General features: G+C 56.4%; 4 protein-coding genes across 4 annotated transcripts; 1 reads left to right on the top strand and 3 right to left on the bottom strand.

The window, feature by feature from the left end:
• Nucleotides 1-313: 313 nt before the first annotated feature.
• On the bottom strand, nucleotides 314-1,747 carry ISF_00145 (TfdA family oxidoreductase; the record flags this gene model as incomplete). Its single annotated transcript, XM_018843752.1, has 5 exons — nucleotides 314-752; nucleotides 827-996; nucleotides 1,051-1,118; nucleotides 1,187-1,417; nucleotides 1,510-1,747. 5 exons carry the CDS (start codon nucleotides 1,745-1,747, stop codon nucleotides 314-316), a joined length of 1,146 nt encoding a protein of 381 aa, XP_018708202.1.
• Nucleotides 1,748-3,431: 1,684 nt separating this feature from the next.
• On the bottom strand, nucleotides 3,432-4,944 carry ISF_00146 (hypothetical protein; the record flags this gene model as incomplete). Its single annotated transcript, XM_018843753.1, has 5 exons — nucleotides 3,432-3,538; nucleotides 3,658-3,813; nucleotides 3,874-3,916; nucleotides 4,001-4,876; nucleotides 4,930-4,944. The coding sequence occupies 5 exons, from the start codon at nucleotides 4,942-4,944 to the stop codon at nucleotides 3,432-3,434; spliced, it is 1,197 nt and encodes a 398-aa protein (XP_018708203.1).
• Nucleotides 4,945-9,709: 4,765 nt separating this feature from the next.
• On the top strand, nucleotides 9,710-11,566 carry ISF_00147 (Protein kinase-like domain protein; the record flags this gene model as incomplete). Its single annotated transcript, XM_018843754.1, has 1 exon — nucleotides 9,710-11,566. One exon carries the CDS (start codon nucleotides 9,710-9,712, stop codon nucleotides 11,564-11,566), a length of 1,857 nt encoding a protein of 618 aa, XP_018708204.1.
• Nucleotides 11,567-11,869: 303 nt separating this feature from the next.
• On the bottom strand, nucleotides 11,870-13,249 carry ISF_00148 (Zinc finger, SWIM-type; the record flags this gene model as incomplete). Its single annotated transcript, XM_018843755.1, has 1 exon — nucleotides 11,870-13,249. One exon carries the CDS (start codon nucleotides 13,247-13,249, stop codon nucleotides 11,870-11,872), a length of 1,380 nt encoding a protein of 459 aa, XP_018708205.1.
• Between the last annotated feature and the right edge of the window lie 993 nt (nucleotides 13,250-14,242).

Consider the following 14,242-nt stretch of genomic DNA (forward strand, 5'->3'; position numbering starts at 1 on the left):
AGGTGACAATGTGCAAGCGTCGCACAGTAGAACAGTGTGAGGAGCACTGTGTTGCCTGACCCGAGCTTGGCGTCACCACAAACGAAGATCAGAAGAGAGGACAAAGTTTAGAACAAGACAAGTCTTGATCAATTCAAAAGCAAACAAGTATGGCAGATATGTCAAGTTGACAATCCGCAAGTCTATCTAAAGGTCTAATTTTACTCGAACTCAGGGAAATCCGTCGCGTCCCGAACCTAATGGCGTCCTCCTGGCTACAACCAATCCAACCCTGGCTACCGTAACGTTAGATGCTGCACCTCGCCCAACCAATCTAGTTGGGCACCTTACGCAGGGGAAAGAAGCCGGGCGGCATGGGGTCGATGAACCACAGCTTCTGGCCCTTGTCGCTAAACGTCTCGTCCCACTCGGCCTTGAGCTCCTCAGGGATGGCCCAGCCGAGCTCGTCGTCGCGGAGGCGCATGCGGACCAGGTGGCGGCGGGTCGCCTCGCCGTCGACGAAGCCCTCGCGGCGGTGCAGCACGGCAAAGTTGTTGATGAAGTGGATGTCGCCAGGGGCGGTCTGCATCTCGAGCTGCGTCTCGCAGGCGATGGCCTCGATGGCGTCGAGGGCCTCGACCTGGATCGGGGTCAGCTTCGGCAGCGACGCGGGGCGCGGGTGGCTGGCGCTGCCCATGAGTGCGGCGCGGCCAAAGTTGAAGATGACCTTGCCGTCGTGATGCTGCAGCACCGGGCGGCAGTGGAACCTGGGCCTGGGATGGTGGTGTCAGTGAGTGCTGGGCGCATTTCTTTTGTCTCTCGGGGATGGGGGGCAGTGCGTGCTTACAGGGCAAAGGGCCAGTCAGAGCGGGCGAGCACGCGGATCAGGTCGGGACGGGTCGCGGCAAGGACGTTGTAGATGGTGTGGGCAGAAGCAATGATGCACTTGCCGCCAGAGGCAGCAGTGTTGCGTGTGAGCCAGCTAATGACGTCGCCGGCCTCCTCATTGTGGAAAGTCTGTCACCAGTCAGATGCCTATTGTTCGACGAAATATCGGATGCTTGGGCTTACAATGGGCGCGGTAGAGTGACGATGGTGATGGGCCTTGATGGGCGACGAGTTGTCGGCGATAATATGGACTGTTTTTTTTTTTCGTGCAAGTGAGTTGGTTGTTAAGGGAGGGGGGTTGCTTGGCTGCGACACTCACCCAGCATGTTTCCGTTGTCATCCTGGCGACCGAATTTGTTCCCGATATGGCACTGGACACCGAGGAAGATGGTTGTAAAATCTTCCACCGAGTACTTGTCCACCTCAAAGCCGCGCAGGAGTGCAAATCCGCGGCCGTTGTAGACGTGATGCTGCATGGCCTCGAGCTTCTTTGAAAGCTTCTGGAGAGGGAAGTTAGACTTGCTAACCAAGTCGCCGGCGAGTCCGAGGCCTGACAAATTGTTCTTGTTAGTTTCCAAGATTTCTTGTCTCTCTTTCTCTCTCTTGTTCCTCTTCTGCTTCGTCTTCTGCCAACCAACTTACTTAGGAAGTGCTCCAGCCCATCGTCAAGCTCCTTCAGGTCCTCGGCCTCCAGGATCGTGGCGTAGGAACTCGGGTCCGGGTACTGGCTGCCCGCCCAGCTCATGGCAGAGTCCAAACGACTCGGGAAGCCAGAGGGGAGGTCCGTCTGTCCAGAGACGGCCGGGGTGTTGCACTGCGTCGCCCCCTGCTGGGCGGCGTGGTCGATGGCCGTAACCTGTTCAATCTCGATAGGAGCCATGGCTTTCCGGTGAATATCGAGGAAGAATTGGGGAAGAAGTTGATGTGGTGTTGTGACTGGTTACGCTGTTGAGCTTGTGGTTGTGGATGTTGGGATGAACTCTCAAGTCCTTCCAGACGGCGCCGTCAGGATGCTTTAATACCCCTTCAACGACCACACGACACGGCAGCTCATGGGCTCCCTCGAGCGCTTCGTGAAACTACCAGCTCTCTTCTTTTTGTTGGTGTTGTTATGTCTTTCTGGCCCGCATCCATGCCGAGGGGTCCTAGAGCAACGAGGAATCCCCGAAGCAAACTCCTGGAACGGTGTGCGGTGGGAGAAAGAAAGAAAGAAAGACGGATATTCACAACAAGACGGTGTGCAAGATGCAAGACGGACGGCAACTGCTGGTGTAAAAATAAACCAAACTCGCTTTGCCCGGGCTCTGTGAGAAAGCAAAGGGCCCAGAACAGGACCCTCCTCCCCCGCCCTTCTCGCTTCCCCCCGAAGCAATCCATGAATGATGAACAAAGAGTGTACTCACATGTTGTTGTCTTGAGCGGTTGTGTCTTCTCTGAGCACTGAGGGTGAAGGGGGGAGATTTTGCTACATTTTACCAGACCACGTCAAACCGTGGATGGGGGGGCTTTGATGCCGTCTTCGCCCAGCCCGAGCTGCCAACATCCCCGGGAAAGAAGGGCTGGACTTGTTCAACGGCCTCGTTGGCTGAGATGTTCGACGGTGGTGGTTTTTTTTTTTTTTTTTTTTTTTTTCCTTCCCGAATGGCTCTGCAACATGCTATAAAAAGATAGGGCCACGGGAAGCATGGAAGGGGCTCGGTTTGAGGCCGGGCGGGCCACCACAAACACGTAGGCGAGATCCGTCCGGCTCACGGTTCGTTTTCTGTTTCTCCTTCTTCTTCTTCTTCTTCTTCTTCTTCTTCTTCTTCTCAGACAATCCTACCACCTCAAGTGACGAGGGCATTCGGCGACCAGCGTATGTCTGTAACCTGCCCCACCGCCGTGGCATGTCTCTCTCTGATCAGGAGTTGGTCGGCGCGGCTATCAACGTCGGGTGTAACGTCTTGAACCAAGATTCGCACAGGGCGGTATCGACGCGCTGGTTCACTCTTCTTTCCTTTTCCTTTGTGTGCAGCCTCGGGGACAGCCTCGGGGCCGAATAGCCCTCGACATCTTGGCAACCTCGTCAGCACTGATCAGGTTCCTGGGCGGGCCGCCGATGAAGGGGAAGGTCCCCCGACCAGGCCACGGAGCGGTCCATGCCCCCTTGGCCGGCGTACCAAAGAGGGCTCTTCTTTTTTAGGTTTGCGCACCAGTCCAGTTGGGGAATTCCGAACTGGTTGTTCTCTCTTTTCATTTTCTTTGTTCTTGTTACCGTCTTTCGGCTTGTTTATCCCAAACACACCGGGCCGGGTTCTTCGGGTCCGTGGCGCTGGGGGAAGAGGGAGCCATGGTTGTTGTTTGTGAGATGGCTGACCTTGCATTACAGCATCACTTGCAGTGTTGCATGACGATGATGAGAAATCAGCTCCAAGTTTGGCACAAGGAAGCCAAGCTTGAGCCGCTCAAAGTTGCGTAACTGTTTTGCATCTATTACTTTTGCGTCTAGCCGCGCAAATGCACGCCCATTAATTAGCTTTGGCGTAGTTGCTACTCTGCAATTCATTTACAGTCTCCTTGTGCCCCTAGACAACCATCGGCCGAGGCTTCCAGTTCTGCTCAAACATTTGGCAAATGTAGTACTCGGCGTGATCATACTCCTGAGACTCGCGCAGCCTCTGCCACTCCGTCCCTGAACAATACGTGTTAGCTCAGGCATCACTTCTTCTCCCTTCCTCCCCCCCCTCTCCTTCTTCTTCTTTCTTCCCTCTTCATCAGAAAAACAAGCAAGCATAGCACAACTCAACTTACCTCTTAGCTTCGCATATGCCGCCATGCCACGAACAAGCCCAATGTCTTGCTCCGTCAGCGCGGCCAGGCTTCTCAGCTCCGCGTCTGTGCACTCGTCTGAAAATGGATACAAACCCTTGTTGCAGTAGTGAAAATATGCAAGCACAATGTTTGCACCTTGGAAACAATTAGATGCCTTGCTCATGACGTCATTCACTTATTCATCATCGCACTCACCAACGTGGTACTCCTTGACCTTATCCTCCCGGGCGAAGCGTCGCTGTCATTCATCGCTGTCAGCTTGTCTCTCACTTTGTCCCATATCTTTTAGTCCGTCCCTGTCTCAAACGTGCTCGTCACTCACCTTGATGCCATGCTTCTTCGCATACCCTGCGTCGTGAGCGATAATCATGGACGCATTGTGCAGCAAGATAAAGTCCACGTAGTACGTCACAAGCCAAGTGCTCTGCTTGTTCTTCTGCACAATCTTTTGCAGCTGGTCCAGTACCGACTTTCGCAGCTTGGCCTGGATCTGATGAATGATGATCAGGTTAAGCTGCTCGCCCATAACTGGCGGCAACGGCACCTTGCCCGGCGTGGGGCTGGTTTCGTCCAATATGTCAGCCGGCATGTCCAAGGTTTCCTCACCCACGATGAAGCACGAAATGGTGTTGAGTCTTGTCGACGTCCACAACCTGATTGTCGACTGCAAGATATCAGACACTTCCGTGGGAACATCCCTTCTCTGAGCCATGCGATATGCTTCGAGATAGGTCCTCTGCATCACGTTGACCGACGACCCCTTGATCGACCTGGTAATCTTTTTCAGCGTATCGTTGATGCTTGCATCAATGTGCTTGGCCCAGGCTTTCCTAGTCTTTGGGGGGTCGGTAAGGGCAAAGGGTGGTATGGGTACAGACCTCTTCTCTCCCTTATAGTCCCATGTCCTCTCCAATTTGTCCTTGTCTCCCGGGACGAACCGACGGACTTGTATTTCCACAAAGTTGGCAGAGTACCCCTCAGCGATGCGAATGGTTCTAATTTCCGGAGAAGCCCACTCCGGATCCGACAGCTCATTCGGCCATCTCTTGGTCCACTCATACCTTGGGACCTGCCCTGACTTGTACAGTGCGATATCAGCAATCTTGTACCTCAGACAGGGCAGCTGGCCTGTCCTTGCAAGAGTGACTTTTCTGCAAGTGAGACAGATGCCGTTTGGGTCGTCGGGGTTCTTGTCACACTGGGCAAGTTGTCAGCTTCCGGCTTTTTTCCTTTGACCAAGGGAAGACTTACACGTATGCGCTGCATTCGGCATCGTATGCAGCACCCAATCTTTCTCGTATACGCAGTGTCTTGACGGAGGCCTGCGTCTCGAAATGGCCCGCGCTTTCCCGGACGCGGACCGGTACAAAACAAGCCGGAAGCTTCTGCTGCAGCCTGTGCTCGTGGAACTATGGTGACGGCAGATATTGGAATGCTTCCTTTCGCAAGTACCGGTACCGGTATCGGCCCGGCCTGGAACGAGTAATGCTCCGGGGGCGAGCTACAGGGGTTCATGATAGGTTCCTGGCCAAATGGCTGTTGTCCGTTGATTTCCTGCGGGCTTATGACATTCTGATGATGGAAATATTTGCCACCATCAGCTTCCAACGCGGCATTCGGGGGAAGCCAACGGACATCAGCGGAACGAGCCAGAGAGCACTTTTCGACTACATACTGTTGACCCGGGCCAGCATATGTCTGGTTATCAATGAGGCGTTCATATCCTGGGTTTGTGTCAGCAGATATTGCAGCATCATATGTGATGAATTATTGCAGCTGCTTATGGTGCCATAACCGACTTACCTTCAAGATCTTGAGCATCTACTGTAGCACAAGAGCAAAGAAGCCTTCCCAGTTCTGCCACACGCCTCGACAGTGGCATATGCGTCTCCATGGGTGCGGTTGCTAGGGGCCAGGATTGAAGGTGCCAAGTATACTTTCCGTGAACGGGACAGCCAACGGCAGTGATTTCCGAGGTGTCAAATTGAGATGCGCCTTGGCTGCACGATGCAATCTGGACAGGGGGCTCCGACGGGTAGAGCTTCCTTCGTTTTGACCGTAGCTCGGTTTCCGCTATAGCATCAGGCGGGAGAGCATACCATGATGGGTAGCTCAAGACAAAACGGGGCAGACTATCTTCCACAGAGTCTGGAAGTAGGCCTACCTGTTGGACTGGGCCGACGCCGTTGGCTTCCCGGTCGGTGCCGGGAAGAGCAATGTATGAGGTTGGCGGGTCCTAAACAGATATCAACACGGGAAGATACGGATGGATGCACTCAATCATGGGCATTTATACACAGGAAAATATGGTATGATGGGAAGCGGGTATAAGTACATGAGGGAGACGGACAAGGGGGGGCGAGAGGATAGTGACTGTGAGGAACGAGGGGTCGGCGTGATTGGAAGGGGCAACGCAATAAGCTTTATACTCAAGAGAGAACCCTTCTTACCATTGTATTTATATGAGACTTGGTGGGTTGGACAAGAGTGCGCTGCTGCTATGGTGAATGTACGCCGTATGTCTGTTGGAACTGGGGGAGCATCGTTAGACGCCAACACGGCGTGTGATTGGTTGAGGGAGTCGACCTCAAATGGCTCAGGACGAGAAGAGTAAGTTTCTTTGTCGATGAAGCAGGGGAGCACGTTGCAAAGACAACAAGATGCGGGTCAATCCAGGGTCATTCCGTGGACTTGGCCCACCTTGTCCTTGCCCGTCTGGTCAGCCAACGCCTTTTGGGGCGACCCGGTGAGTAGGGGTAGAGACGGATAGTGGACCCGGTGAACGAAGAACTGCTGGCTGTGTCGTCGATTATGTCGATGCTGTGCTGTACAAAGGTTGGAGAGGAGGAAAATTAGCGGCTGCTATGCACATGAGCATTGGGGGAGGAGGGGCTGGGGGTGGGATGGATGATGGACAGGGCAGCAGGGGCTCCTCGCAGAGAAGAGACGCAGGGCATTTTACCTGGAGAAGCGGACAGTACGGCTATGTATCAAGTATGTCGAAGCAAGTCTGTGATTGTGGTATGATGGCACTGCTTCCGGGATGGAGACGTAGGGAGAGAAGTAGACGGGGAAGAGTACGGAAAGGGGAGATGGACAGAACCTCGGGTTGCCTAGAAGAGTTGAGGTACTTTTGGGATTGATTCGGGGGAGGTGTTTTCTGCACCCGACTAATAAGAGGGAGAGAGAGAGAGAGAGAGAGAGAGAGAGAGAGAAAGAGAGAGAGCGGCAGAGGTAGAGAGGACGAGTGTACCACCACGAGCGTACCACTATGGATGTGTGGGAACACAGGCTGCAGTATGCGGGTGATGCCAGAGATGACAGAGGTATGTCTGCCTGTCTATCTGTTCGTCTGCTTGCTGTTTGTTGGTGGCTGAGGGTCGTGTGTCCGACGAGGACTGGTTGGTGAGTTATTCGGGGGGAAGGGGGGGGCCATAACCGGGAGGGGATAATGCGTGTGCGCGTGTGTGTGCGACTGTGCGACAGGCAGGCAGCATGAGCGAGTATGTGAGCTGGAAACGTGCCAAATAGGACAAGAAGTGAATTAAAAGAGGCGTCATCCGGCGAGAGGCATGCGGCAGCCGACTGGGACTGGGCTCTCCGGGGGCAGGCAAACCTTGTTAGCTTGCCTCGTTTTGTCCACTGGAGACAGGGGAAGGACGGTCATTTTAGAGGCGGCGGGGAGAAGCGGAGGAGAAGGAGGAGGAAGTAGAAGAAGAAGAGGAAGAGGCAAAAGAAAAAAAGACGGCCCAACAGAACAGCGTGGGTGAATCGCACTGGGTGTGGGGGAAGGAAGGAGCGAGGGGAGGAAGGAGCGAAGGAGGGGGGTCTCTTCTTTTTTTTTTTCTCTTTTTTCCCATTATCACCTACGGGCTACCTTGTTGCTCTGATATTGTTTGCCAATCTTCCCATACCATTTCCAGCGCATTGTCGAATCAAACTGAGTCAAATCTGCAGCTTTCCCGCAGCCCCCATCCGCTGATAATGCTTGGCCAGCGCCTCATCACCACAAAAACCACGCTCGGGCTCGGGTGTAGTCAGTGTGTCAGACGATGCAGGACTACGACATGGGAGAGTCATTGGATGGCGACAAGGGACAGGGACAGGGTTGGAGAAGTTGTTACTATTCGCGTTTATTACTGCGGTTAAATGCGTCTTAGTTTATTTAGTCCCCTTGATCCCGTCGATCGACAAGATCAGTCCCGCTGACTAGCGAGCGGGTAGTAGATTTACTTAGATTTGCGAAACAAAGAAGAACACAGTTTGCGCGACGATGACAGGGGGATGAGAAGGGGGGGGGGCTGTTGTTGCGAGTATACACATGCATCTGTATACCCGAACGCACGGGTAGATGGACGGCCTGAGAAGCATCCCCAACGTTTGAGGCCATATTTGAGATTTCAGGCTGCTAATGATTCATCGGCGTCTCCAAGCCTTGGCTTTTTGTCTTGTTTTCCCTTTCCTCCCTCTCTTTTCTCGAGTTACACAGCATCAAGTGGCGTTGACCGGTGAGGCCTCTGCATTTCTTCCATGCCCTCCCTAGCCTACGAGTTGTCGACCAATTTTTTTTATTTTTTTTTTCTCTTTTCCTTTTCGTTCCCACGAATCGAGGAGACGACTATGGTGCTGATCGTCCTATATTTCTCACTGTGTAACGAATGTTTGCCCACGAGGACGGCGCCCGCTGGACAAGGGGGGCAACTCCCAGCCGTCAAACACTTGTAAGCCACAGTAAGCAGCAAATAAGACGCCGAAAATCGAGATGCACGCCTCGTAAATGATGCACCATGTATACTCGGAAGTACCGAACTGCTTCTCCTGACCCGCCGAGGCCGACGCGGTGCAAGCTTCAGCTCGGGCATTGCAGTAGTGCCGCGATCGAGGTGCTGCCAACTGACTCTCCCTAAGCAGGGGGAGGATGGTAGACCTTCGCATCATGGCCGCAGGAGATGCTTTCTTCGGTTCGGGCAGACAATTTTTTCGACAAAATCAGGCTTCCGGTCGCGGGACGGAAGGTTTGGCTGCCTGAGGACGCCCAACTCGCCACCCTGCATTGCGGCATCGCCGTACATTTGCTGCCTTCTTGGCTTCCTAGCGAGCAACTCCGCACTGAAGACTAGCAGCATAGAGGCACACCGACTTGCCAAGCTTGGGCTTTCTCTAACCCGGCTCCCGATTCTTCTCACAGCTTGAGCGTGTGTAGGGTAGGGAGTTCCCAGCCTTGGTTGGCCTCTCTATGCCAAGCACGGCGACTATAGCCAACCCGCCAACCCGTGTACCTAGGAGCATACCTGACCTCGAGAAGGGCCATTTCCATCATTCAAAGGCGTTTGTATGTCTCCTCTTCGAGCTTCGACGTCGCTTAAGCCGATTCCAAGTCATTCACCGCCCTCGAGAGCAGGGACTAAAGATCCGACGGGAAGGAACGGGCCTGTTTCCGTGACAAACTAGACTCGACAAGTTGGTTCAAGCTTCCCACGCTCATAGAAGACCAATTCGCTCTTGTTTGACTGTACACGGCTTGTCCTATACTCGCGTGAAGTCCCTTTTTGTATTAGGGATACAGTTGCTGTGAAATGATATTTGCTCAGTGATATTTGCTCCGTCCATCTTCCATAAAGACTATACTGCCATTCCGCGTTAAAACCCACCCAATAAATACTTATAAAATGTAGATTATTAGAAAGTATAAAAGCCACTTTCGCAAGTGAATTAAGTTAAATAAATAGTAGAGGATATAAACAAAACTCAAGTAAACTAAAAAGAAAAGAGCCAAGTATTACTACTATTTTAAAAGAGTATTGCTATTTTTATAAGTGCACTTTCTATTTATATTGGTTTGTCAAACTTGGCGGAGCTGGGACGGGTTATCTCTGCCCTCGGACACAGTCTTTTTGTGTCATGATCCCGCCCTCTGTCCTTTGTTCTGCTGTATTGTCCTTTGCTGTGCTGTGAAGGGGGGTAACAGGCATCGACAATGTGTGGCGCGTCACATTTTTGAGTATATATAGCTTGATACCCTTATGACACCATGTTGGTCGTATACGCTGTAAGCGACATGGAGCTGAACCAACACGTCATTCGCCAAGTCGCACTGCCCTCGGCTGCCGAGTACACGCAGCCGCCGGCATGCGACTCCATGCAAGCCGCGGCCGCAGCAACAGCGTACCCGGATCAGGAGTCGTCGACCGAAGACACCCTCTACTGGCAATCCTCCATCCTCAATCCCAAGAACCGCGTCGACTCCCTCGACCTCCCCCGCGACCCCTGCTGGCGCATCGACGGCTGCGCCGGCTACGGCACGCAGTTCCACGCCGTGCCGCTCTTCCTCGGCCCCGGGCCGGTGCCGCCCCAGCGCATCGACGTCTTCATCCCCGACCACGCCCGCGTGCCCTCGCCCGCCCTGCGCCGCGTCCTGGACCTCAGCACCGCCTTCCACACCCGCGAGGGCACCGCCACGCGCCGCCTCGGCATCGCCCGCCACCTCGTCCGCTGCCTGCAGCACTGGACGGCTACGCACCCGCGCGAGGCCCTCCGCTACCACGCCTACCCCTTCGGCTCGCGCATCGTCTTCCACAACGTGCCCGTGGACGCGCGCGACGCCCTCATCTCCGTCGCGCCCACGCACCACCTCGAGCGGCAGATGCTCTCCCCCGCGCAGCTCCGCTCCATGTGGGAGGAGGAGGAGGACGGCGACGACGACGACACCATCGCGCTCCCGCCGAGCATCGACATCGGCGAGCTGGCCTACGTCGCCCAGCCGCACGACAGCGTCTCCGTCGTCGAGGTCGCCGGCCGGCGGCTCATCTTCAAGGCCGTCACCAGCCACACCAAGTTCCTCTACCATGAGCTGCGCCTGCTGCTACACATCCCACCGCACACCAACGTCGTCGCCCGCCCGCGCCACCTCGTCACCAAGCGCTGCGCCTTTGGCGGCGCCACCGCCGTCGTCGGCTTCACCCTCGCCTACCACCCCCGCGGCGCCGTCCGCGACCACCTCCCGCGCCTCGCCGCCCGCGGGCGCCCCTCCCTCCGCGACGAGGTCCGCTGGGCGCGCCAGCTCCTCGCCGCCCTCCTGCACTTCCGCCGCGCCTGCGACACCTTTTACTCGGACCTGCGCCTCGACAACGTCCTGCTCTCTGCCGCCGCGAATGACCTGATCCTCGTCGACTTTGAGCAGCGCGGCGTCTGGTCCGAGTTCGCCGCGCCAGAGGTCAACGCCATCGAGTGCCTGCGCGGGCTCGCCGTCGACGACCGCGGCCGCCCCCGCCGCGACGACCGCGGCTCCCGCTACGCGGCGCTGCTCACGCGGATGCTGCCCGGCTGGGAGGACCTGGTCGGCGGGGAGGCGTACGCGTGGCCCGACGCCCGCCAGGGATTCAACGTCGCCTGGCGCTGCCTCCGCCCGGAGGAGCGCGAGTCCTGCGAGGTCTACATGCTGGGCCGCGCGCTGTGGTGCCTGTTCGAGGCGCAGAGCGCCCCGCGCCGCGCCCTCTGGACGTCGTACGCGTGCGAGCCCGCGCACGCGGTCGAGTTCCCGGCGTACAGGCGCACGCCCCCGGAGATGCGCCGCCTGGTCGACTGGTGCACCGCGGGGCACATGCCCCCGCTCAGCGGCGTCGTCGCCAGGCGCGGGGACAGGCTCGTGCTGAGGCGGGAGGGGGAAATGGCGCTGGGGGAACAGGAGGAGGAGGACGACGACGACGACGACGACGACGAGGTGCGCGAGGCCGCGAGGGCGTTTTGGAAACAACGGGTGGACCAGTCGGAGCGCTGGGTGCTCCGTTACATCGAAAGCCGCGAGAGGGGCACCAGCTCGCCGTTTCCGGATAGGCCGGGCCTCGCTGTTGTCGATGCTCACTTGGAGGCGTACTTCAACAAGCTTTAGATGCTAGTGTTGGTCGCAAATAGGATGAGTATATCGTGGGATTGGGGTGATGGTGGGCGCTTCTCTTAAACTACCATGAAAAAGGCAAGATAAAATGGGTCCAAATAGAGGAATAGATAAATCAGGGGAATAGATAAATAAAGAGAAAATTATACAAATATTAGAAAGGTATAAAAGTAAAACAGAAATGAATTCAAATAAATGGCAACAAGAAAATATGTCCAAAGAAGTAAAAGTTGAAACAAAGAAGAGCCAATCACCCTACACCACTTCGCCTTTTGCCCCCTACCATTACCTCCTCCGTCATCTCCTACGCTTATACACAGCCGCCTCGCTGTCCTCGCTGCAGCTGCGCTTCAGACTCGCCGACGGCACCTCTTCGCGCGCCTTGATCTGCGTGATAAACTTGCGAAACCGAATCGCGTACGACGAAGACGCTCCGCAGCGCGCCATCCTCTCCGCGAGCCGCTCCAGCGCGTGCGCATGCAGCGCCGCGCCCTCGGGGATCGTCTCGAGCTCGTCTAGCACGAACCCGTCGTCGCCGAGGAAGTGCCGCAAGAGGTCGCCCCCGCGGCCGACGACGCCGTCGAGCACGTGTAGTAGGGTCTTGGCCGCGGCGGCCCTCTCCGCGGCGTTCAGCGGTCGCTTGCCGCTCCAGATGGCGTAGCGCACGAGGCTGATGACGCCGCGGATGTGGCGCGCCGCCCACGCGACGGTGTGTGTCGAGGGTGTGGTGGTACTGGAGGATGGGGTGTCGGAGCGGTGGTAGTTGTGTTGGTCAAAGTCCTGTAGGACGACATTGATGCGATGAGTAAGCAGACGGAACTGCTGCATCGCGTCGCTGCCGCCTCGCGCAGCCGTCGCCTCGGAGAGGAAGTAGTGGAAGAAGAGGTCGTCGTCGACGAGCATCTTGAAGACGGTGTGGTCAAGGCAGCGCGGGTCGCGGGCGGGTTGGACCGCGGGCGACTCGTCCGAAACATCGGCGGCCCTCTTATACACCGAAGATAGCAGCTCTCGTGACTCGCGCATGCGCTTCTCGTCGGCCCGCCGCGGGTCGTAGCAGTCGCGGTCCACGTGGCGGCAGTGCAGACCGTCGGCGACGATGTTTAGGTGATGGTCGGCGATGGCGCTGAAGGGATCGCCCATCTCCTCCGGGTAGCCGGCCGACGTCATTGTCAGCGGCTTCTCGTGATCGGTTTCGTAGAGGGTCTGTTTGGCGAGCTGGTCGAGGAGCCAGAGGACATGGTGGCACGGCTGTTGCTGCTGCTCCTTGTCCTTGCTACTGTCGCGAACTGTGGCGGTGGCGCCTTGGCGGCAGGAGCAGGTTAGGCGTGCTCGGCCGGACGAGGGCGCGCGGATGCGAATGGAGCGCGTGACGACCTCGGACATTTGAAAGGCAAAGGTGTCCTCCTCGACCTGGCGGCAGTGCTGGACGACCATGGCAGGCGGCTCGTTGAAGGCGTCGCGAACAGTCGACTTGGTTTTCTCGGGAAGGGCGTCCAGGTTGTAGACTAGGCGTGTGGGAGAGTACACCTGGTTTGGCTGCTCGTCCTCACTCCCGGAGGAGCAGCTGTCATCGGAGTCTGATGCGGTGCTGCTCGGCGTTTCGTAGTCGTCGCGTCCTAGGACGGCGGAGTGGTGCTGGTGCGTCACGGGCACAGACAGGCGAAGAGTGGGCGGCATGATGTCGAGTGCTGCAACGGACGGGCAGCTGCAGATACTCGAGGGCTGGACTGTCTCGCTCGGCTACCAGTCACCAGAATTGGTGGCAGGTGGTCGGTTGGTGGAATAAGAACAAACAACGGCGAGAGCGAGATTGGGGGCCAAGGGTGACAGACTATTCGTGTTGTCACGGTCGGGAGGATTGCTAGTTCGTATATTGAGCTGATATTGTTTGTCTTCAAGTATGGAGAAGCAGGTCAGCTCCAAGGATTAGTAGACAAACGGCGCAAGGACGTCGATGCGTTTGCGGCAAGACCAAGGAGGGGAGGTAGGCAACCTAGGAGGAGTGAGGCTGGTGTGTGATGGGATCATCTCGAGAAGAGGCAGGAATCAATGGTCCTTTAATAGTTTAATAGGTGATTGCCAAAATGACGTTGGTTGATCGACTCCAAGCTGAAGGCGGCAAAAAGGCAGCAGGGGCTCTCCGCCTCGTCCCCCTGCACCGCTGCTCTCCTCATCCCAAGATGGTGTGTGGGCGGACCGGGCATGCAGGTGGTGCCGATTTCTATTCCGGGAATTACACCGTTCAAGAGCTGATTCGGTCCAGAAAGAGGAGGGCATCCAACCAAAAGGCGCCAGGGGCCCAGAGGGGATGCGGGTTCGAGGTTGAGGTTGGCGCCCACGATGTCTCCATTGGGTCGGGCGGGTAGGCTGAACAGGGGGCCTGCATGTACCCATTGCGTACACGGCCAGTAGCCAAGATACAAAGGCGAAAGGCTGAAGCTAAAAAAAGAACGAATGCATTAGATCAGAGACATGTCTGCCTGTCTCCTGGCCGCTGTGCGCTAGTTAGTGCATGCTGGGTCGAGAGCGTTGGCAATCATCGACAAGGGCTGTCTCTCGCTGATACACACACCTCCATCTCTCTCTTTCGCTTTGACCAAGTATTGATTGGAAAGCCATCACGCCGGAGCACACGGCCGGATCCACCGAACAAGGTCAGTCGGAGTAAGT

Source organism: Cordyceps fumosorosea (genome assembly GCF_001636725.1).
Source record: "Cordyceps fumosorosea ARSEF 2679 chromosome Unknown scaffold_1, whole genome shotgun sequence".
Taxonomy (NCBI): domain Eukaryota; kingdom Fungi; phylum Ascomycota; class Sordariomycetes; order Hypocreales; family Cordycipitaceae; genus Cordyceps; species Cordyceps fumosorosea.